Source organism: Octopus sinensis, linkage group LG10 (assembly GCF_006345805.1).
Source record: "Octopus sinensis linkage group LG10, ASM634580v1, whole genome shotgun sequence".
In the NCBI taxonomy this organism is placed as follows: domain Eukaryota; kingdom Metazoa; phylum Mollusca; class Cephalopoda; order Octopoda; family Octopodidae; genus Octopus; species Octopus sinensis.
Genome location: NC_043006.1, coordinates 34,320,582 through 34,344,251, shown reverse-complemented (window position 1 = coordinate 34,344,251; position 23,670 = coordinate 34,320,582). Strand labels below are relative to the sequence as shown.

Sequence of the window (23,670 nt, the reverse complement as noted above, 5' to 3'; positions counted from 1 at the left end):
AAACATGTATAAAATTATCTGATGTTGCTGTTCTGTCAAACTGTTCATATTCTCACCCAGAAACTATCGTTAAGATCTCCCTATTCTGACTTTGTACATCTGATGGAGTAGATGAGTGGTTCTCAACTGGGGTCTATACAACCCTTCAGGGTCCACTTAAGATTTTGTTGTTAAAATTCATACACCATAGATAGGTTCAACATCTACAATACACAAAATACAACATTTTAATACAATTCCTAATAATATTTAATTCTAAAAATACAGGATTTTTTAATATTGAATGGCTATGAGGGTCCAGTTGAGGATGCAGGAATCAAAGAGGCCCATTGGTAAAAAATGGTTGAGAAACACTGGCTCACCTGTGTCTATGGAACTTGGAGGAATACAGAGCTGAATCAATCTGGATTTTCTTTTTTTTCTTTACATAGCATGGCTATGTAGTAAGATGCTTGCTTCTCAACCACATGGTTCTGGGTTCAGTCCCACTGCCTGGCACCTTGGGCAAGTGTCTTCTACTACAGCCTCGGGCCAAGCAAAACCTTGTGAGTGGATTCAGTAGACGGAAACTGAAAGAAGCCTGTCATGTGTGTGTGTTTATGTCCCTATAACTTAGCAGTTCAGCAAAAGAGAATGATAGAATAAGTACTAGACTTCAAAAAATAAAGTCCTGAGATCAATTTGTCCAACTAAAACCCTTCATAGTGGTGCTCCAGCATGGCTGCAATCAAATGATTGAAACAAGTAAAAGATAATTGAAATCATGTCTCAACATTTTATGGCCAGACGCTCTTCCTGCTGCTAACCCCTTTTGGTTTCCCCCAACAACATGCAAAGACTCAGTTTACCTGTTCTAAAGCCATTCCTGGAATAATATGTGTGTGTGTATAAAATATATTTATGTTCTTGTGTCCTAAATAACAGAAATGGTTTCAGTTCTTGTGAAAACGATAAACAAAAAGGTTTAATCTACTGTGAAACGGATTATCTAAGCTGATTATGTTTACATTTAAAGAAGTAGGTAGATTATCCTGTATTCAGTTTTGTATGTTCGGCAAAGAACTTATTAGTTTCCTAAGACCAATCGTTTCATTTTTCCTTGTGCCTACATTATCTAGTATGTCTGTCTATCTTTCCTTTTTTAAGGCATTAAGGGGATAATTTGAGGCCAGATTTAGCTGCATTTCTACAACCATATACAAGCTACTCACTAGATAGCCTATCTGTGATTTATGAGATGTTTGTATGGTGATGGTTGATTGCCATGAAATGTATGTTGTGGAACCAGGAGAAGGTTAGATCTTTTGCATGTCGTATCATATAGTTGTGAAATGTAGGTGGTGTCGATAGTGAAATATGAACGGTGGAGGAGCAACACTGAATAATTGTTGTGAAATGTTGGCAGTTTAAAGAATGTGAAATATGATCATTGATGGAGAAATATAGTAAATAATTGTTACTATGTAGGTATAAAGTGTGGACAATTGTGGAAGAAGACTTATAAAGCTGTGAAATGTGAAAAATAAATGTAGAATAAAATGGAACCAATTATGGTTAAAGAACTCTTACTACATTTACACATGAATCTCACTATTTTTATACTCTTTTACTTGTTTCAGTCATTTAACTGTGGCCATGCTGGAGCACTGCTCTTAGTTGAGCAAATGAGCACCACTCTTAGTTGAGCAAATCAACCCCAGAGCTTATTCTTTGTAAGCCTAGTGCTTATTCTATCGGTCTCTTTTGCTGAACCGCTAAGTTACGGGGACGTAAATACACCAGCATCGGTTGTCAAGCGATGTTGCGGGGGTGGGTGGGCAAACACAGACACACAAAATACTTATACACACACATACATAATATATATATATACAACGGGCTTCTTTCAGTTTCCGTCTTCTAAATCCACTCACAAGGCTTTGGTCGGCCCAAGGCTGTAGTAGAAGACACTTGCCCAAGGTGCCACGCAGTGGGACTGAACCTGGGATCATATGGTTGGTAAGCAAGCTACTTACCACACAGCCACTCCTGCACCTACTTGATTTTAAATTGAAAAACTGGGGTGCAACTGTACATGGGGCAAAACTGATAACAAGTTTGAATCTGAACGGGGGCGGGAAAATTGGAACCAAGATTTAGCATTAAATTAGGAGTGCAGCTTCTATGCATGAGTAAATTATGGTAATTCTACTTGTCTCGGTTCATCTTAATCAGAATAGGTGGGTGCCAAATCATGTGGAAATATTACCTGCTTAATTGGGATTGAGGTGATTTGGTGCTAAGCAACAAGAGTATCTTAGTGTAGCTTTGTTATGATGCTGTAGACCAAGGGACTCTTCTGATGGGTGTGTGACATTCTGTTTATTTAGTCACCTGCAATAATTAAAGATAAAATATATACCAAATTAAACTTTGCGGAAACATAGTCTGTTGCTTTGCTGAGATTAGGTACATCGAAGTATTTTATTAAACGCTTAAGTAATAATCTCTAACAATAATAATAACTATAATACGCACACACACATATATATGTGTATATGAATATATTTGTATGTGTGTATGTATATATATATATTTGTATATATAATCATAGGATTATCTGTATCAGTGATTTATTGATTTTTCCAGCACGTGATTGGCACTCTTTGGCTAATAGTGCGCACACACTCACACATTAATGTTCCAAATCTTGTTTATTTTTGTTCTTGTTGATCATGATGCTGCTGCCGCTGCTGATGATGATGGTGATTACAATTTATTTATGTTTTAAGTAGCTGCAAACCATCGTCTTACTTTGTAGTGCACATATAGTTGTTTGTTCGCTTCAAGTGTGTATTTTAAATTGCCTAAACTGCTGTGAATATAAATAATTCAAATAATGAAGGAAACTTTATGGTTTGAACAATCTTCAGGCATAAAAATTTATTGCACTCTTTCAAGTATTTGGATTGCATTTTTTGCCAATGTAGAACAACGCTAGTTTCTCTGGATTCTGCTGCTTCAATCTATATTCTTCATAATTACCGTTATATACAAACATACAGCCACACACACACACTAATGTTTTCATATATGCAGTCTTGAACAGTAGCCTTGTTGTATATTCCCCTCAGAGAAAGTTCCAGCTGGCTGACAACTTCACTGCACACACACACACACACATACTAAAACACTGATAAACAAACACACACACACTGGTTGTCAGGACATGTAAGGAAGGAACAAGATTCTTTGCTGTTGCCACGGATGGAAATGTGTTCCTCTGTGAAAGCTGTATGGTTAGCATTATTCATATTCAAGATTTTTAGTTTTGCTATAAGCCAGTATTGGAATATTGGAATCTTATTTTATAATCCTGAATAGAGAAAAAGAAAAGGAACCGAAATATATCCAAACTGGAGAAGTAAAGATATGTGTAGATATATTGATTTAAGTTAAGACAGCAAAATCAGCAAGCATCAAGGAATTTTTATCAAAGAAAATCTCAGGAACATTTTGCCATTTCCATTATCAGGATTTATACATACATAAATACACACACACACACATGTGCACGTGCACACACATGTGTGTGTTATTTTGATTTCTTTTATCTATCTACATACACATGAAAATCCAGTTGGAACTTAAAGCTATTTATTAATAAAATGAAAAGAAGGAAATATAACATGGATATAAAAATTATTTGAATTGTAAAATGCAAAAAAGAAAAAATAATTATAAAATGTACAAAATCTATTTTTGAAATTTTCATTCCAAAAATCTTTTGCATTTTCTAACTCTCCAGAGTAAGTAACTATTGACATATTTCAAATATTTGATAAACACCTCAAGTGAACTGTTAAATCTCTTCACAATTTAAACTATTATAATTCTTGTCGGTGTTGTTGGTGTCGTCTTTATATTTACCTAAAATGTCACACTGGGACCATTAATTAATTTATTTTCTTCCCTGGTGCCAGAATATTTTTGGACATAATTTTTGAAAATGTCTGATGTTCTTTTTGTTATGGATAAAATCTTAACCAAATGGGATCGCAAACAAGAAATAGTTGATCTGTGGCATTCCTTAGCCTATCGGGCCAAATCAAGACCGAAATCTAAATCATATGCCTTGAATGTGAAAAATAAAATTGGCCCCGTAAAACGGAAAAGAGATGCTTCACTTCAAGCTTGGAAAAACTCCTTTGGGCCTTCATTACAAACTATGCCTTGCCACAACAAATGGAAACCAGCAAATACTTCGATAACTTACAGGAGATCTTTTTCAAATGATGCCATACACTTGGGTGCAAAGGACTGGAATTGTTCAAACTATTCTGGAAATTGTACCAAACAAAACTCTAGACCCCTTCGAAGGTATCAGAGTTCCCCTATTATGGTTCGACCTGCTACCCCTATAAGACCCTCTGCATTCCCACCCTTGAAAAACTTCAGTTGCCAAACACAAATGGAAAGAAGTCAAAGTGATAAAATTGATAATATTAAAGAGTCTAAAACATCACAAGAAACTCCTCCAGTGACTTCTTCAAATGTTCCAATTTTCTGTTTAAAATCTTATTTAAAGAACTACACAAAATTGGTAGGTAATTTCTTCATTTCTTTCATTTCTTAACCCTTTCGTTACCAACCTGGCTGAAACTGCTTCTGGCTCTGTAGTACAAATGTCTTGTTTTCAAAAGTTCTGAATTAAAATCTTCCACCAAACCTTAGTCACAATTTATGTTCCTAACACTAGCTGAATGATAACTAAGTTATTTTTACTAAATTCTTTTTTTACATTTAAAGTAATTGAAAGAAACACAGCATCTCAACAGAAATATAGTAATGAAAGGGTTAAAATATATAATAGAGAAACAATTCTTAACCCTTTCAATACCAACCCAGCTAAAACTGGCTCAGGCTCTGTTCTACAAATGGCTTGTTTTCATAAGTTTTGAATTGAAGTCTTTCACCAAACCTTACTCAAAATTTATGTTCCTAACACCAGCTTAATGATAACTAAGTTATTTTACTAAATTCTTTATTATATTTAAAATTAATTGAAAGGAACACAGAGACTCTCAAAATAAATACAGTAACAAAAGGGTTAATTCAGTTCTTTGAGGCGGTGCACAGCATTAGATTCCCTACAGCCTTTAATCATCTAAATTAAGGGTTCTCAACTGGGGTCCTTATGACCTTAGGGTTTCATATAAGATATTTTTGTTGAAATTGCTTGTACTTCTACAATGCACAAATTATTTTGACAATTTTTCAATACAGTTCCTAATTGTATTTAAATATAAAAATACAATAGGGTTTTTTAATCATTGAATGGCTATGAGGGCCCACTTGAGTAAAATAGGAATCAGAAGGGTCCACAGGTAAGAAATGGTTGAGAACCATTGACCTAAATTCAAATCCTGCCTCCGTTGACTTTTCCTTTCATCCTTCTAAAGGACGTTCATCCAATTAGCTGTAGCCCATCTGCTACAAATTTGTGGCCTTGTAATGTTAGGAAGCAACAGCATCTGGAAACATTAAAGAAAAGATAGCCATAGATCAGAATGTCTTTGATCATGAGTCTGCTCACACAGAATTAACCCGGAGATAAACAACATTAAGAAAGATGTCAGGTTTGGTAGAATTACTGGTGCACGGGATAATAGTATTTAGTGTCATTCTTCAATGTTTTGTGTTCAGACAATCCGGAAGAAGATCCCATGTTCTTTGTAGGCTGTTCAAGACCAGTGAGGTCAACAGAGTTGATGCAGATTGATGTTCTTGGGCAGCTGCTAGTTGATGGCTACAAATTTCTTTCCTGTTCAAAAAGCATTGAACAAGGGAGGAATTTGAGATGGTTGATGCTTTTGGTAGTAATGATGGTGCCGGGTGGTTAGTGTGGCTGTAAGATGAGGGGATGCAGTCTAAATGGCAAGAGGAGGAGAGAGATGAGTCAGATGAGACTTGTAGGCAGAAGGTATCATCATGCTAAGAGACAGAGTGATGAAACAGCACATCGGTGGGCCAGAGGTTTTAGCTCTAAAGCAATACACAGAACAGTCAGCAAGTAAAGTTAAACTAAAAAGGATGTCCTTGCACCTAAATTTCTTTAAGCCATACTCTATTCATTATCATCACTTAACGTCTACTTTTCCATGCTTGCTTGGGGTTGGCACAATTCATTGAGGTAGATTTTCTACAGTTGGATGTCCTTCTTGTCACCAGCCTTCACCAGCTTCTAAACAAGGTAACATTCCCTCATGGCTTGACATGTTTTACACAAGATAGACTGGAAATAGACAACCCCGGTTGTATAACATTGATACTTATTTACAACTATCATTTGATGTCTAGACAAGAGTATACGCACACATGTCCGTGCACACACAACAGGCTTCTTTTAGTTTCCATCTATCAAATCCACTCACAAGGCTTTGGTCAGCCAGGGGCTATAGTAGAAGACACATTGGATAATGTAGTCCTAAATAAATTATGTCTGAATAAGACACTAGACAGTTACAGTTGAAACCTTTTTATTCATATATCTGCCAGAGCATTTTTAACAACCAAAGCTAACAGACCAATAAGGAATGTAGTCATGTTTTCTGCTCAAAATAGCTAAATTGCCCTCAAAATTAGATCCTACCATTGTTTAAATAAAAACGAATGATGCATTGGTTAAGACAGTTCCATATTCACCATGTCTGAATAAAAGACACAATGGTCATGTAACTTCAGTTCTAACCTGTGTGTGCTTTATGGTAATTGATTAAAGAAGGAAATAATTTGTAAGGCAATGGTTATGATAAGTGGAAAGCAACAACAAAAACTACATTGGAACAACAAGCAAAATATTCAAAGTGGGGTTTAAACAACCTATCAATTCTTTCTGCAACATATACGAAAGGAATACAACATCTTTGTTACAATGTCCTTGGAACCTAGACAGAAATTTTAAACAAAAATGTTGAGTAATAACTTTGCTGTGTAGATGTAGAGACTCAAAGCTAATACCATCTGGCTTTTGAATATAACGGCACCAGTGGATTCATATAAAGCTAGAAGAGTAGCAGCAAGGGCAGGACATGCCCTCGTCCTTGAGAGGATCCATTACAAAGCCATCTAATAATTAGTAGTATAGTGTACCGGTGTAAACGCTAATACATAATCATATTGAAAAACTGGTCCCAATTGCTGACAGCGTAACTCACTGAAGTTTGTACTATAGTGACAGAATGGCTGAATGGCAGCGCTATAATGATAACCATTATAAGCTTTGCCTTGTAATCATCCTCATCACATGAATAAGACTAACAAACAAACAGATTTCCAAATGCAATGATCAGTAACCTATAACTGAATAACTAGTTGCCATCCGAAAGATTGCAATGCATGAAAGTTGACTGCTAGCCAATACGTATGGTTCAATAAATATATGAATAAATTCTATATTTTTTGTCAAGTATTTTCTCATCTGATTACAACTGCAATGTTTGTGTGTGTGTGTGTGTATGCATGCAATTAAAAAAAGGAAAAATTTGCCAGTATGATTTTTTAAAAAAATCAAATATTGCAAACAGATGTTCCTTTACAACTTATTCATCATGTCATGCACGTATTACACATATGATGTAAACATGTAATGAAAATATAACTGGGTTTTCTCTTGAAATATATAACTAGTTTTTTTTCTCTTCTTCTTTGCGAGTTCCTTGCAGTCACTCAAAGCCTCTGTGGTTGATGGAGTCATTCCACTAGAATTTGTTGTGTTTACTCTTATTTGTTTCAGTCATTTGACTGTGACCTTGCTGGAACAGCACCTTTAGTCAAACAAATCGACCCCAGGACTTATTCTTTGTAAGCCTAGTACTTACTCTATCTGTCTCTTTTGCCGAACCGCTAAGTTACAGGGACATTAACACACCAGCATCGGTTGTCAAGCGATGTTGGGGGGGACAAACAGATACATATACATATATACGACGGGCTTCTTTTAGTTTCTGTTTACCAGATCCATTCACATGGCTTTGGTCGACCCAAGTATATAGTAGAAGACACTTGCCCAAGGTGCCACGCAGTGGGACTGAGCCCGGAACCACGTGGTTCGTAAGCAAGCTATTTACCACACAGCCACTCCTACTCCTTTTTTTTTTATTATTTCTGTTCTGTGCTCAACTTTGTAGCACCCATTCTCCACCTTTTCAGGTACTTCCCCCTATAAAAGTTCCGTCTAGGAAGGACCCCCCCCCCAAAAAAAAACAAAACAATTCTTCCCTCGCAGCTACACTATTGTCTGATGTATTTGGACAATTCCAGATGCATTCACGTTTTCTCTGAGAAACGGTTGCTTTTGCATTACCCCTACTCCTATCCACTTTTAGCATCCTAAGACCCTTTTAACGGTGTGACCCAAGCAATCCAGAGAGAGGGGCTGGGGACTTATTACTTTTCTTGGCTGTGAAAGGATGAAAGACATAAGTTGAACTTAATAAAATTCGAACTCGGAGCTTAGAAACAAATTTTACAAGGAATGTTTCCTCCGCTGTTCCAACGCCTCTACCAAGTTCGCTGCTTTCCAAAGTCTTCAACTCAATGCAACATTTTATGAAGCAGTGTTTTTATTGAATTTTTATCTGGTGTAATGTGAATATATAATCTAATGTTCTGTCTAACATTTATGATATTTCGATAAACTGTTAGCAATAATGCAAGTACCATCAAAACAACCAGCCCAGCCATCACCAACAACGACTACAACAGCAACAACAATCATAGGATAAAATAACTAGTACAATAACAACAGCAAGATGAATCTATCAAAAATAAATCAAAAGCTCAATGAAAGATGAAAGAAAATAAAATAAACAAGAGGGAAACTGTTTGATGTTTTCTAAACAGACATGTTTTAGTCGTGGTTCTATGTAAAAACAATTCAAACATTGATACAAACTATAAAATTAGGAATTATAAACAGTGTGTGTCTGTGATATGGTTCATGTACGTGTGTATTGTATTCTGTGTAGATGTAACGCTGGATGTGTGTGTGTATTGTTATACATAGTGTATATAAATGTGTTCATAACTCTGTGTGTTTGTATATGCGTGTGCGCTCTTCTTTCTCTCCTTCTCTCTCATCCGTATTTATTCGTCGTATACTAGTTGCACCCCAGTTTTTTTTCTCAATTGAAATCAAGTATAAAATAATGCGATATATACACAGGTACTCTCGGTGTTCATGTCCTTACACATACACACACAGAATATGTGTATGTCCTGCTTTTAGAACAGGTACACTGTTCCTATACGACTAAAAGAGCGCATCCAGCAGTAAAACAATTGACCTTTGGTGTTCCAGATTCATCCACACACATTATTTCGTGTCTCACTTCAGGCTCTGAGACTCAACACAGTTTTATATCTTAAACAGTTACCAATTATTCAATGTACCCGCTGCATACAACGGTAAATTTTAGCAGGGTCGATGTGTACGTTTTCTTTCTCAGGAGGAATTCGGTGAGCAAATGGTGCTTTGACTTGAAAAATACTGCATCATTATTGATATTGTGTTCGCAAGACTGGTTCTCCTTAATATTGGTTTTAGAGGGCGGCCAGCTGGCAGAATCGTTAGCATGCCGGGCGAAATGCTTGGCGGTATTTCGCCTGCCGCTACATTCTGAGTTCAAATTCTGCCGCCGTGGTCGACTTTGCCTTTCAATCTTTCGGGGTCGATTAAACAAGTACGAGTTACGCACTGGAGTCGATGTAATCGACTTAACCCCTTTGTCTGTCCTTGTTTGTCCTCTCTATGTTTAGCCGCCTGTGGGCAATAAATATATATATATATATTGGTTTTAGAGTTTGGCACTAGGCCAGCAAGTTCCGGGGAGGAGATAAATTGATTGATTTGACCTCAGTGCCCAGCATGTACTTATTTTATCGATCCCGAGGGTGAAAGGCAAAGTTAACCTGGCAAGACTTCCTTTTGTACCACCCCCACTTTTTTTTTTTCCACACAAACCCCCGTTTTCGGCTACGGAGAATACGAATCTGCAAAAAAATAAAAATTGGCAAAAATCAGCATTTTGTAATTTCGCCCTCCCCCCCCTTCCTTCCCCCAATAACTTCATTTTTTTTTTTTTTGCTTTTTTAGGGATTTTTTGTTTTTTAATATGTGGAAAAATATGGAGATTATGATTCTGAAAAAAATTCCTAAAATTTCTGTAGTTAGGGAAAAAAGTTAAAAAAATGAAGAAATTTCAAAACGTCGATATTTGGCAATTTTCCGGAATCTCCGTATCCCAAAACGGAGGGTTGTGGGGGAAGAATTGAGAGGAAATGGGGCAGGGGAGGAAATCTTTCTGTCAACCTCGGCGGAGTTCGAACTCAGAAGGTAAAGATGAACAAAATACCGCTAAGCATTTTGCCCGACTCGCCAACGTTTCTTCCAACTCGCCGTCTCTGCTTTCCTTAATATTGATTTTTAAAGGATATTAATAACCGGTTGATGTAAAGTTGTTCTTATTATGCAATAAATTATGTTATACACAGAACCATTTATTTCTTCTCATAGCTAAGGGAAAATCAGGATGGGGGAGAAATACAGAAAGAAACTGTGTTCTCGTATCTGCTGTCTCTTCTCTGGCTCGCTCTGAGACACACTCCAGTCTCTGAACTACAGGCTGTCTCTTCTGCCTCACTCTTTATATCTCTTTGGTTCAGAAGGAACAGTTGATGTTGCAAAATACTGTTCTTTCTTGCTGCTATTTTTAGCAGCACTCAACGCCATGTGAATGCTGGTCCAAATGGTCGTCAGGGTAACCGTTCTGTGTGTTGTTCTTGATGGTGTTTAGTTCAGAGGCAGGTCTGCTCACGAAGACTTTTCTTTTTTTCCTTATAAGAGGCGTTCCTGCCATAATCATTCCATCTTCTTTTCTTTCAGGGACTAAACTGTCAAATGATTTTTGTTTTTCTATTTTAAGAACGTTTGTATGGGATTTCAGGGAAATTTGACTGCTATTTCTAGCAGGTAGAGCGATTGCGTGATTATTCTTTCACTGGTTCAGATATGTTTATTTGTATTTCTCATATAAAAGAAATTTTTGAAGAAAAGAGTCCGGCAGTGACCATCCTGCAGGATTTTTTTTTTATAGTATATTAGTATAACACATACACTGGGTTATAAATCACATTGGGTTTTTTTATCGGTTTACTATATAATTGGTAATTAATTAATCGGTCAATTAATTGACCGATTCACCTAATTGCTAATAAAATAAAGTAAATTACGATCAGTGCAAACGTTTTATTAGAATAACTGTAGAATTACATTATTCCTTGGTTGATGGCAGGTATCTATACTATAATAAAGCTGTATGTTGATTAGTTTGGAGTATATATCTTTTACGAAAAGAAAAGAATTATTAAAGTCTACACTATTTCGAAAATTCTTATAAATTCCAATTTTAATGATTTTTTTAATTAAAAAATGTGATTTTTAAGATTATTATTATTATTGAAGACTTCAACGGCACAGTTCAATCATAAAACAGTCGTGCAAAGTACAAAATCTGATATATTAAGGACTTCTACGTAGCTTAGTTAAGTGACTATACTATTTTATTTCTTCATAAATTCTGATGCTTTAAATGTTTGATGTTATTCTAAATTCGTTTACTGAGTTAATAAAGGATACAAAGGGAAATTAGTTGTAACGTACCAGAAAAATTACTCAAATTTCGAATCAAAAGTGTAAATATTTAGCGACTAGCAGAAAACCGTCCGGAAGGTTGTCTTTCTAGAATGCTTCATTTTATAAAAAAAAAAACATGTGCCTGACCGTTTTCTGTTGAAGAAATGCAGCAAGTCTTGCACCAAATGCCAGGTGTGCTATAAAAATAAAGTATTCATCCAATTGAACAATTATTAGTAGACATTAAATGACCTCTTCCTCGTTCTAATGATTTGGGATGTATTCTGACTGTAATGGACTTCAGAGTTGTCACCCTTGACTTGAACAAAAGTTATCATTAACACTGATAATCAGTCTTTACAGTACAGTTAATTTTTAAATTATTACCATCTGTGCGGGGCCGGGGTGCTAATTACATTAAATTATGTTAGCTCTCACTTAACTATGTATACATTATGCAGAAGACATCTCTGCGAAATATTTCTATGTCGTTACAAAAACTAGACGGATTATTTATTTATTTATTTATTTATTGTATCACATGATCGCCTGTTTTGTCACTTTATGTCGGCATCCTCTTTGCCCTATATAAACACATCATCATCCTTCTCGCTACCAGCCTCCCCACCAATAGCAACGATCTTTTTTACCCCCCCCCCCTATGCTTCCGTCCTTCCTCTGTCACTCGTAATTTATTTTTTGGGTCATGCTGGTTGCGGTGAAGAATTAAGTGTATATATGTAAGCATGCATGTAATACATGGAGGTTATTTACATAATGTATGTATGTTTGCGTGCGTGCATGCATATGCACTCAACATGTTGCAAATGATGGGAAATGGATTGTGTGTGTATGTGTGTGTGAGCATGCAGAAGGTATGTATACATAACTGTGCGTGTATGATTATGAATATGTATGTGTGCGCGTGCGCGTGTGCTTCAGTAAATTATTTAGTGATGGTTAAAGCACGTTCAAGCACATTCATTGCCGTGAATTGACTCTTGATGCTGTTCTTTATTAGTTCCTAAGACAACCCCGATCGTATCGACTTCTGAATCGAAAGAGTTTTAGCTGTGATCATCGCCCACCTTCCCTCGAGTAGGCATGTCAATATGCCCTACGCTTTCAGGAAGATTTGGCTGCTGTTTCAGGCAAACTCAGTGGCTACGTAGATGATGTCTCCCTCGTTGGCTCGCTTCTTTTCTTATATTGCTTATATTTGTAATAAATAACAAGGATACATTCTTCAAGAACAGCTGACAGGTTTCGTGTGTCATGTATATAAACACAAGCACGCACGCCTCACGATAGATAGATGGGATGGATAGATAGATAGATCGATAGATAGATAGATAGATAGATAGGCAGATAGAGATATGATGGATGGATAGATAGACAGACAGACAGATAGATAGATAGAGATATGATGGATGGATGGATAGATAGACAGACAGATAGATAGATGGATGATCTGATAGATAGATAGATAAATCGATAGACAGTCAGATAGATAGATAGATAGATAGATGATATGATAGATAGGACTTCACTAGCATATTTGGTCTTGGTTGCTAACTAGATGTGTGAAGGAGGGAGGCGGTGCTTTGTTTTTAGAAATACTTGCTGCAGTTTATTTTCTCATTAACTGCATCTTTATATATGGTGTTGAAAATATGTGTGTATAATTGCACACACACACACACATAAGTGAAGTACCTGTCAAAAATGATGCAGTTTTTCAACTTTCATTAATTCTTAACGTTTCTAACGCTTCAAGCTTTTCTCAATTTTCTCCTCATATATCATTTTGTCATCTTTCGGCTATTCCCAATTTCTTTTTTTTACCTCCAAACTTGCCTGTTTTTTATTGTCTTAAAAAAGACCAGCGAACCGAATACCATAACCTCTACAAGAAAACGAAAATATCTACCCTGTGGACCCAAATGAAAAGCAACTTTTTTTTTTCTCTCTTGTGTTCTGGGCAAATGGAGTTCGTTGAATGAACAGGCCTATACTCAAAAGCGTTCCAGTCATGACCATTTCATGGTGTTTGGAATGGGATAATCCTACGTATTCTTCATATTCGTTACAAAAAAAAAAAAAGCGATAGGATATGAACTGAGGGAGATTTAGCTGCTGTTTCCAACAGTTCGGGTAACTTTGTAGAGGCTTCCTATTTCACTGTGACGTTTCTATTCCCAGAAGGTGTAAAGGACATGATTGATACCAATATCAGCGCAATGATATAAATTTCCAGCGGGGAAACAGTCGATCGTATTGACTGACCATTCATTTTATTTAACCTGGAATGATAAAAGATACAGCTCACCACGATGGGATTTGAATTCAGATGGTAAAAGAACGGGCATTAATACCACAAGGTATTTATCCTCATTTTTCTTCAATCTCTGAAGGATATGGGAATAAATACCTTGCGATGTTTGTTCCCCCACTTTACAGATAAACAAATAGATTGCTTTTATCTATTTAAGTCATTGGACTCAGGCCATGCTAGAGCATTACTTTGAAGGGGTTTTTTTTTAGTTGAACACATCGACGCCTGTGCTTTTTTTTTTTTTTTTTGATGTCTATTATTTTATCGTTCGCTTCTGACACCAAGTTAAAGGAACGGAAACAAACCAGCGGTGTTGGGAGACATACACATACAAACATACATACACACACGCATATACATACGTATACATATATTCTTTTATTCTTTAGTGTTCCCTCTCTACGGCCATGCTGGAGCACCACCTTGAAGAATTTTTAGTTGAATGAATCAACCGCAGTAAAATTATTTTTTAATAAGGTTTGGTAATTATTCTTTCAGTCTCTTTTGCTGACTTGCTAAGTTGCAGGGACACGAACATGCCAACATCGGTTGTTTAGCAATGGTGGCGGGGAGGGGGGCAAACAAAGACAGGCATGTATATATATATATATATATATATAGGCGCAGGAGTGGCTGTGTGGTAAGTGGCTTGCTTACCAACAACATGGTTCCGCGTGGCACATTGGACAAGTGTCTTCTAATATAGCTTTGGGCCGACCAAAGCTTTGTGAGTGGATTTGGTAGATGAAAACTGAAAGAAGCCTGTCGTATATATATATATATTATATATATATATATATATATATATATATATATATGTGTGTGTGTGTGTGTGTGTATGTTTGTGTGTCTGTCTTTGTCCCCCACCATCGTCTGACAACCGATGCTGGTGTGTTTACGTCCCCGTAACTTAGCGGTTCGGCAGAAGAGACCGATATGATAAGTACTAGGCTTACAAAGAATAAGTCCTGGGGGTCGATTTGTTCGTCTGAAAGGCAGTGCTCCAGCATGGCCGCAGTCAAATGGCTGAAACAAAAAGGAAAAAAACGCAATTAAAATTTAGCTAAAGACAGGTTTTATGTATCACAACAAACAGCTCTCTCTTTCTTTCTTTCTTTTTTCTCTCTTTCTCCCTCAATCACACACACACACACACACACACACAAAATAGTACATGCCTCTATCAAAAACGAGTTGTTTACAGTCATGAATTATGTATAAATATCCAATGAAAAATTGCGTTGAGGCTCTCTTTATACTTCCATACACAAACTTACTAAGTTTTGTGCGTAGAATGTTATGCATAGATTTATGTTAATACAGGTTTCGTGCACTCATTCGTGTCGTTTGTTAACCCCCAAGTCTGCCCTGATCCAGCCCTACCCTGTATTCCATCCATGACCATCATTCATTAGCCTAGTACCCTTTCTTTGTCAATATGGAAGGATGTAATTATTTGGAGCTGATGTAGTAGTCCCCTCGTCTCGTGTTTATCAGCAGTTACTGCACATAGATTAAGTGAAGCAGGGGTGGAAAGGATTACGAATTAAGGCTTCTGTGCCTTAAGGCTTAATAGCATTGTCTGCTCTGTAAGAATAAGAATGCAATGAGAAAGCAGAGCGTCGTATTTTTAATGATGTCTCACAAACTATTATTATCTGGCTGTTAGTGTTTAGCTGTGAACTTGAAAGGGAGTTGCTTGCTATCTCTAGCAAGTCGAGGGTCCTAGTACAGGCTTCCTCACTGGCTCCACATTCTCTTTACTGACAGTGCGGAAATATAAATTAATTTGATTCTGTACAGGAACTGTTATATATATGTGCGTGTGTGTTTATGTCTATCTTAAAAGAGGCATTCGTACTGAAATCACACACAAACACACACATACATTCAATTCGGTGCAACCGGCCGTCTTCGTAACGACAAACGTGTAGGGAGAAATTTACTGTTTTTTAAAAGCCGTACTGAAGTCAGAGCAAATTATATACCGTTATTTATTGTTATTATTATTAACTGTTATCATCAATGCTGATTGCCGCCACCGACCGAATGAATCGCTCGACTGTCGTCACAAGTCCCAAGGCGACCCGCCCCCCACTCGCCATCCTATACCTACAATGACAAGCTGAGACTTTATTTGTGAAACAGCTGGAGAAATATTGTTAGAAAGCGGCCGACGACGTATACGTATGTAGTTACAGTTGAGGCTATCTTCGTCTATCTGTCTTTAAGTTTATTCTCTCCTCGAACTATGAACTACCATATTACCGGATTGCTGTGTGGATAAATAATAGCATACTCACATCTACGTATATATAGACATATATATTTACATATCGTTGGAATTGTACCGTTGGTTGTAACCATGAAGATGTTTAATCCTTACAAATATTACTGCAAGGTACTGTATTAATTAATTTTAAGTTTTTATTTGTTAGTTAATGTTATTTGATCTCCTCACATGGTGTGTTTAAAGCGAAACCATTACATACATGGTGGTATTGTCATGATAAAAACACATGTAACATTATATTCACATTTGTTTTGATTTAGCGAACTGGTTTGTTCTTTTGTAATAGAATTATATACTAAAATGTTTCACTGTCAGGTTACTGACACAGTTTCACTACATTTTATAGTTTAATTATTATTGTGAAGTAGTAATATAACTGTATATAAAGAATGGTGGGTGACGATCGGTAGCGGCTTTGCTTTATTTACTGTGGTTTTTACATTCTGGGTTCAAATCTCAGAATTCAAAGACTTGCATTTAACTTATCTCGGATCAATAGACTTGCATTTAACTTATCTCGGATCAATAATCGACTATGCAAATTTCTGGCCTGGTACGGTTCTTGGAAATTATTTTTGTTGACGCTTAGTTTGGTCGTCTTGCATTCTTTTTTTTTTTTTTTGACTAGGAAAAGACAATGGATTTTAAGACAGGCAGAATCGAAGGCGGCGAGCTGGCAGAAACGTTAGCACGCCGGGCGAAATGCATAGCGGTATTTCGTCTCTTTACGTTCTGAGTTCAAATTCCGCCGAGATCGACTTTGCCTTTCATCCTTTCGGAGTCGATAAATTAAGTACCAGTTACGCACTGGGATCGATATAATCGACTTAATTCATATGTCTGTCCTTGTTTGTCTTCTCCTCTGTGTTTAGCCCCTTGTGGGTAGTAAAGAAATAGACATTTCGTCTGTCTTTATGTTCTGAGTTCAAATTCCGCTGAGGTTGACTTTGCCTTTCATCCTTTCGGGGTCGATAAATTAAGTACCAGTTGCATACTTGGGTCGATCTAATCTACTAGCGCCCCTCCCCCAAAATTTCGGGCCTTGTGCCTAGAGTAGAAAAGACAGGCAAAATAGATAGAGCATTTGACAAAATACTTTGCGGTATTTAGTTTCGTCGCTTCACGTTGCGTGAATATAAATCCCACCAAGGTCAACTTTGCCTTACATTCTTCCGGGGTCGGGTTGACAATATCGTCTATACCCCCACTATCCACCACCGCACATACAATGTGTGGCGTTTTGTTTATGATAGAAAATTTGGGCGTCTTTTTTTATCGCTTCTATGACATCTCTGTTTATCGAAAATTAAAATTATATAAACAGGTAAAAGCAAACATACTGGTAATTTGGTGAAGGTTTATCTTTTTTTTTTTTTCACGTTATAATTTCTCCCGTAATTAAGCGGGGTTTCATTCTACTAAAATTATTAGATAGTAGTTTTGATGGCCAGCTAGGATAAGAAGCAATTTATTTGTGAACCGGCTTTTAACATCAGTCCTTTTCAGTCGTGTGGCATATTTGGAGCTTGGGCAGTTCGTTAACCAGAGGATCATAAGGGTGGGGAACGAAATTTGCTTAAGGGTCGCAAACCTAAGTCAACTCCAGATGTTCCACCTCAAAAAATTAAGGGGTATGCTTGCACACCCTGCACCCCTTCTTCCCGAGCCTATGCAAGAGGTCCTTTATTACCTGGTGTCGATCAAACAGCATGCAGTTACATCATCCATTTGATACACGCGCTTCTATTATTTTGTGTAATTATATTTCAGTTTCTGCATTTTCAAAAAAATTATCTAAGTTAAACGCATTTTACATAAAGTCAGACATTACAGTTCTAATTTTGATTCAGATTCATTTAATACATTTAACGATTATCCGTTTACCCTATACTTTACATGATTAATTAATTAATTAGCTTCATTTCAGTGCCTTTCTCTTTGTTGATCACCATTATTAAAAATCTTCCAAACATATTAGGCACCCTTATGACAAGGAAAAACAATTATAATTACTCTTAATACACCCATGATTTGGCGAATCAGTCGAGGAAATTCATGGTTCCTCGAAAGAGAAGAGAAAAACACTAGGAAACATGGCGTCATAGTTACAATGGAAATCCAACAGAAAGCCAGAAGAATTTTAAGAAGAAATACAAAGTGTCTTTTATTCTTCACTCCTTTTCTCTAATGCTAGTCTTGAGTTATATTCTTTTATTCTTCCGGTTTTGCCAAACCACTAAGTTAAGTGGATGAAAACAAACCAACACTGGTTGTCAAGCAGTTGAGAGCCAAACAAAAATTCACAGATACATTGTTCTTTTACTCTTTTACTTGTTTCAGTCATTTGACTGCAGCTATGCTGGAGCACTGCCTTTAGTTGACCAAATCGACCCCAGGACTTATTCTTTGTAAGCCTAGTACTTATTCGATCGGTCTCTTTTGCCAAACTGCTAAGTTACGGGGATGTAAATACACCAACATCGGTTGTCAAGCGATGGTGGGAGGACAATCACAGACACACAAATACATATAAATATATATATATATATATATATATATATATATATATATATATATATATATGCATATACATATATATATTTGACTGGCTTCTTTCAGTTTCCATTTATCAAAAGCACTCGCAAGGCTTTGGTCAGCCTGAGGTTATAGTAGAAGACACTTGTTCAAGGTTCCACGCAGTGGGACTGCACCCGGAACCATGTGGTTGGGAAGCAAGCTTCTTACCACACAGCTACTCTTGCTCCTATATACACATTCTATATGTGTGTATAGTTAAATAAGATTTGGGCCAAAGTCTTGTATGCTTTATCCAGCATTCTGACACTGAGTGAAATGACTGTATGATCTAAGAAAGGACTTCTCTAAACGATCACCTGAGAAGGCACATTTTACACCTTCGGTGTACGATAATGATTACACAACCTGTCACCAGCGTACTAATGGTGTAATTCCATTTTCTATCATTTATCTACACACACTCATACACACATGCATGCATGCACACACAATGTGCTTCTGCAGTTTCTGTCCACCAAATTCACTCACAAGACATCATTTCAATCTGGGGCTTTCCGAAGGTACTGCGCAATGGAACTGATTCCAAAGCTGCAAAGTTTGAAGTCTATTTCTTAACCACACGACCATGCATGCAAGCATTTTCTGAAATCCCAAGAAATTCCTCAGCCCAGATATACTGTATCCCTGGCATATCTCTCTCATAAGGCCCTGAATAACACATTAAAGTTCAGCTCATTTAACATGAAAAGAAATCCTTAAACATTTCTTTTGCATTTTCTTTTTTTTTTTTCATTTTTGTTGTTGTTATTTAACATTAATATTAAACATAAGAAGTTTCAATGTTGACCTTGTTCTATTCTTAGAAATCATGATTATCCTTCAAATACTGGTGTTGATATAATCAAATCTTTTTACTCTAGATATGAGATCTTGTTGTACCTGATTTAGAAATTATTATTATTATCATTATTATTAATATTTTTATGGTAGTGAGCTGGCAGAATCATTAGCACGTTGGATGAAATTCTTAGCGATATTTCGCCCATCGCTATGTTCTGAGTTCAAATTCCGCTGAGGTCAACTTTGCCTTTCATCCTTTTGGGGGTCAATAAATTAAGTACCAGTTACACACTGGGATTGATGTAAATGATTAGCCCTCCTCTCCTCGCAAATTTCAGGCCTTTTGCCTATAGTAGAAATTATTATTATTATTATTATTATTATTGGTAGCAAGCTGGCAGAATTGTTAGCATGCTGGACAAAATGCTTAGCAATATTTCACCCATCACTGAGTTTGAATCCTGCTGAGGTCAACTTTGCCTTTCATCCTTTTAGCATTGATAAATTAGTACCAGTTGCATATTGGGGTTGACGTAAACAGCTAGCCCCCAACTCTCCAAAATTTTGGGCCTTGTGCCTAGAGTAGAAAAGAATATTATATAATTTGTATACTATACTATAATAATAATTATAATAAATTCATAGCGTCCCTCAATCCACTACCTTCTTCCTAGCCCCTTTTTTACTACCACCCCCTTAAGCACTAGCGCCCCACGGAGGTGGGGTGGCAGTAGCACCTACTTTGAGAACCTATGGTCTAAAACATGTCTGTGTGTCTACTTATATACAACACAAACATACAATCATTTTACACATTAAGAAAACATGCATACAATTTAACTGTGTCTTCTAATGTTTAGCACAAAGACTCAATTACTACAAACATCAAGAAAATATGCAACATGAACCGTCACGCTTGTTAATTTACTGAGGTTGGTGCATATCCTTGGTATTGCAAAGTCTGGCTGCTACTAACTGCTAACCTTAAACTGCTGCAAGTAAATGCTTGCGACAGTGTATGGACAAAAGCTTAATACATTGTTGAAACTCTAGTCTGAAAAATAAAATCAAGACTGTTAATTTTAAAACATCTGTATTTCATTTGGTGCTTCCCTCCGACCACCCTATCTCAAAGTCCTCTCCCCATTCCCTCCCCTATCTCACTGCAAAATTCCCTTTCTTGGGGGGCCTTAAGTTCCGATCAACTGGTGCATTATAAATCTGTTGCGATGAGGGTAACACGCTAGCTAATGTGATTTATTTGGCTTTTATTTTCTTTGGGTGTTGTTTTTGCCCTCTAAGCAAGGTTTTACAAAATTATTTTTTGTTTTGTTTGGGAAGTAGTGGGAAGTGGGGGTGATGTACTTAATCCTGTTTCAACTTCTGTGTGTTATTCTTTGTATGTACATGTGTGTATATATATATATATATATATACGTACACACACGTACATAATTGTATATATATATATATATATATATTTATGTAGATGTGTGTTGGTCTATGTGAATACATATGTATGTTGGTCTATTTGTGTATATGTATGTATGTATATTTGTGTGTTTTGTATCCATTGTTACTGAAGGAAATGGGAAAACGAGACAAAAAAATAATGAAAACATTTGGGGTGAAGGAAACGGAAAGAAATGGTGATTCCCAGTGAAGGTGGCTGGGAGTAGAAGGCAAACATTCCAGTTCCCTTGTGGATAAAATACTGGAGAAATTACCCGATGTCGTATAGTTCTTTTATTTCAGTATAATGAAACAATTGTTTAGATATGTGGTGATATATGAGCGAAGGAGTATTACCAAAGGGCTCTGAAGGATAATTATGGTAATTGTGATGCTGGTGGCAAGGAGGGGGATTACACCCTTATCACTTTAAATGTAACCTTATCCAGGGGAAGATAACTCTTGGTTACCTTGTAGATGAAACACCAAGAGATTTTGTTAGATTGAGCTAACATAATAATGAAAGCCATTCCACTTGTGACAGTCCTGTTTCTATGAAGGGAGTGTGGGACCAGATTAATTAATGTATTTGCTCGTTTAATCCTTTAGCATTCGGATTATTCTGTCCAATCTTGTGCTTATTTATTCATGCTGTTGTCAATTAATCATGCATTGTAGCTTTGAGATTTCGATGATGTAACTGTTTACTTTTAGAATGACATTGTAGGGTAGGTATGAAAAGTTGGATCTGGCCAGTTTGATCATGAAACAGGAAGAATATTTGGGCTGTATTATGGTCAGTTTAATTGCTAAAGGGTTAAGATGAGATGATGGGGCATGATTATGAGGGAGATTTAGGTTACTATTTCAAGCAAATTGAGTAACTATGTAGAAGCTTCTTTGTTGGCTCCTTTGTTCTGGAGTGGAGTGCAGTCATCCTCTTCAGTTCATAGGAAAGGTCAGAACTCGCCCTCCCCTGCAAGTAAACAAAAACATTCTATATAAATTAACTGCTCAGATTTTAGTATATATAATTATTGATTTCCTACATTGGTGCTACATGAATGAGCAAAATCAATAATAACTTTATTTTATTAACCCTACCCCTGTATTTTATTGGTATTTTATTTTATTGATCCTTGGAAAGATGAAATGTAAAATTGATCATAGCAGTGTTTGAACTCAGAACATAAAAAGAAACCATAACTAAATGCTGGATCCACCACAAGATCTAGTGTTTTGTTTTGTTTTGGTGTGGCGGGTTATGTCTCAATGACCCTGAGAACTAAACCAGTGGAGTACAACCTCTGGTTGGGTTTCCCATGCTGAACAGGTCAAAGGTTAGAGGCCAGACTAATATAGGCCACCTCTTTCCTGAGGTAAAAATGGGTTTGCATGAGGTCAACATCCTCCCACACTTAGGGAAAAAGCAAAGTTACAAAAGCAGTGAAACTAACAAAACCTGGAAGAGAGAGGGCCTCAAAGAAGAGCAGATCTTGAGGTGCAAGTGAGGATTGACAGGTCACACTATAAATCCCTGGGTTGACAACAGTATAGGTCACCGATGACCTATGTTCTTAGGCAGCAAAGAGCTTATAAATAATGCATAGTGTTTTTGTCCGACATTTTTGCAGTTTTGCAAATCCAAATGATATACGACCTTATAAGTACTAATTTGAGGCTGAATAGAACAATGGATTCTCGTGCTGAATCTATCAATTACTGGGTGACTGTTTTTACTGATTATACTAGTTGTGTTTGCTGTTTCATAAAATTAAAATTAAATAATTGGTACAAATTGTTTGTTATAATATCTTGTTTGAAAAGATAGCATTACAAGTGTTCTGTTATCTGCTCAGTCAAAGATGACTTGTGGTTAAATAATATCCTAATCAATTTGTTTTGTCATCAATAATCATTGGCCTCTATTTTCCAGTTAACTGGTTCAGTGGTGTCTCTTCCTGAAAGTCATGTAGATTATAGAGAGTGCCATAGTTTAGTGGGTTGTTGGGGCACCATTGAAATCTTTGTCTCCATGTGCCACAATTTATCTGTGTTACATCAGCATTTGGTTAGAGCAGCTCTAAGAAATAGCAGTCAAATCACGTTCAAATCACACCCAACCGCCTTAAGAAAGGGAAGGGCTTGACGTACAAAAGCATGGAATAAAATATCCACAGCTGAAACACCTTTTGGTCATAGGTTTACTCAGTTGCGGCTGACCCAGGGCTAAACAACAAATAGTATTATGAACAACAGCATGTTGTTAGCATTAAGTGGTGGTGGTGGTGGTGGTGCTTCTTTACAGCTAGTTGATCTAGTTTATTCATGAATGACATCTGATTGATACATGGCTGTACTCACAGCTCAGTCACTCAGCCATTTAATGTGCTTAATTTATTGTGAATCCATTTCAATAGGCTGGTTAATTGTAGGAACAGAAAAGTCAATTGTGTGGCAACAGGAAAGGCATCCAGCTATGGAAAATCTGCCTCAACAAATTCCATCTGACCTTTGCAAGCAAGAAAAAGGGGACAT

General features: G+C 36.7%; 1 protein-coding gene across 9 annotated transcripts in view; it reads left to right on the top strand.

Annotated features, from left to right (window-relative positions):
• Positions 1 to 23,670, top strand: part of LOC115216322 (nostrin) — a 389,446-nt gene that overhangs the window by 301,409 nt on the left and 64,367 nt on the right. The window contains exon 1 of one of the 9 annotated variants that reach the window (XM_036506492.1): positions 3,974 to 4,582. The exons of 7 other annotated variants lie outside the window; for them this stretch is intronic. In XM_036506492.1, the coding sequence (XP_036362385.1) occupies positions 3,989 to 4,582 (594 nt within the window). In that variant the 5' untranslated portion in view covers positions 3,974 to 3,988. Of the gene's footprint in view, positions 1 to 3,973; positions 4,583 to 15,992; positions 16,411 to 23,670 lie in introns of those variants that run through there. One more of the 9 variants, XM_029785537.2, reaches the window with a different exon arrangement.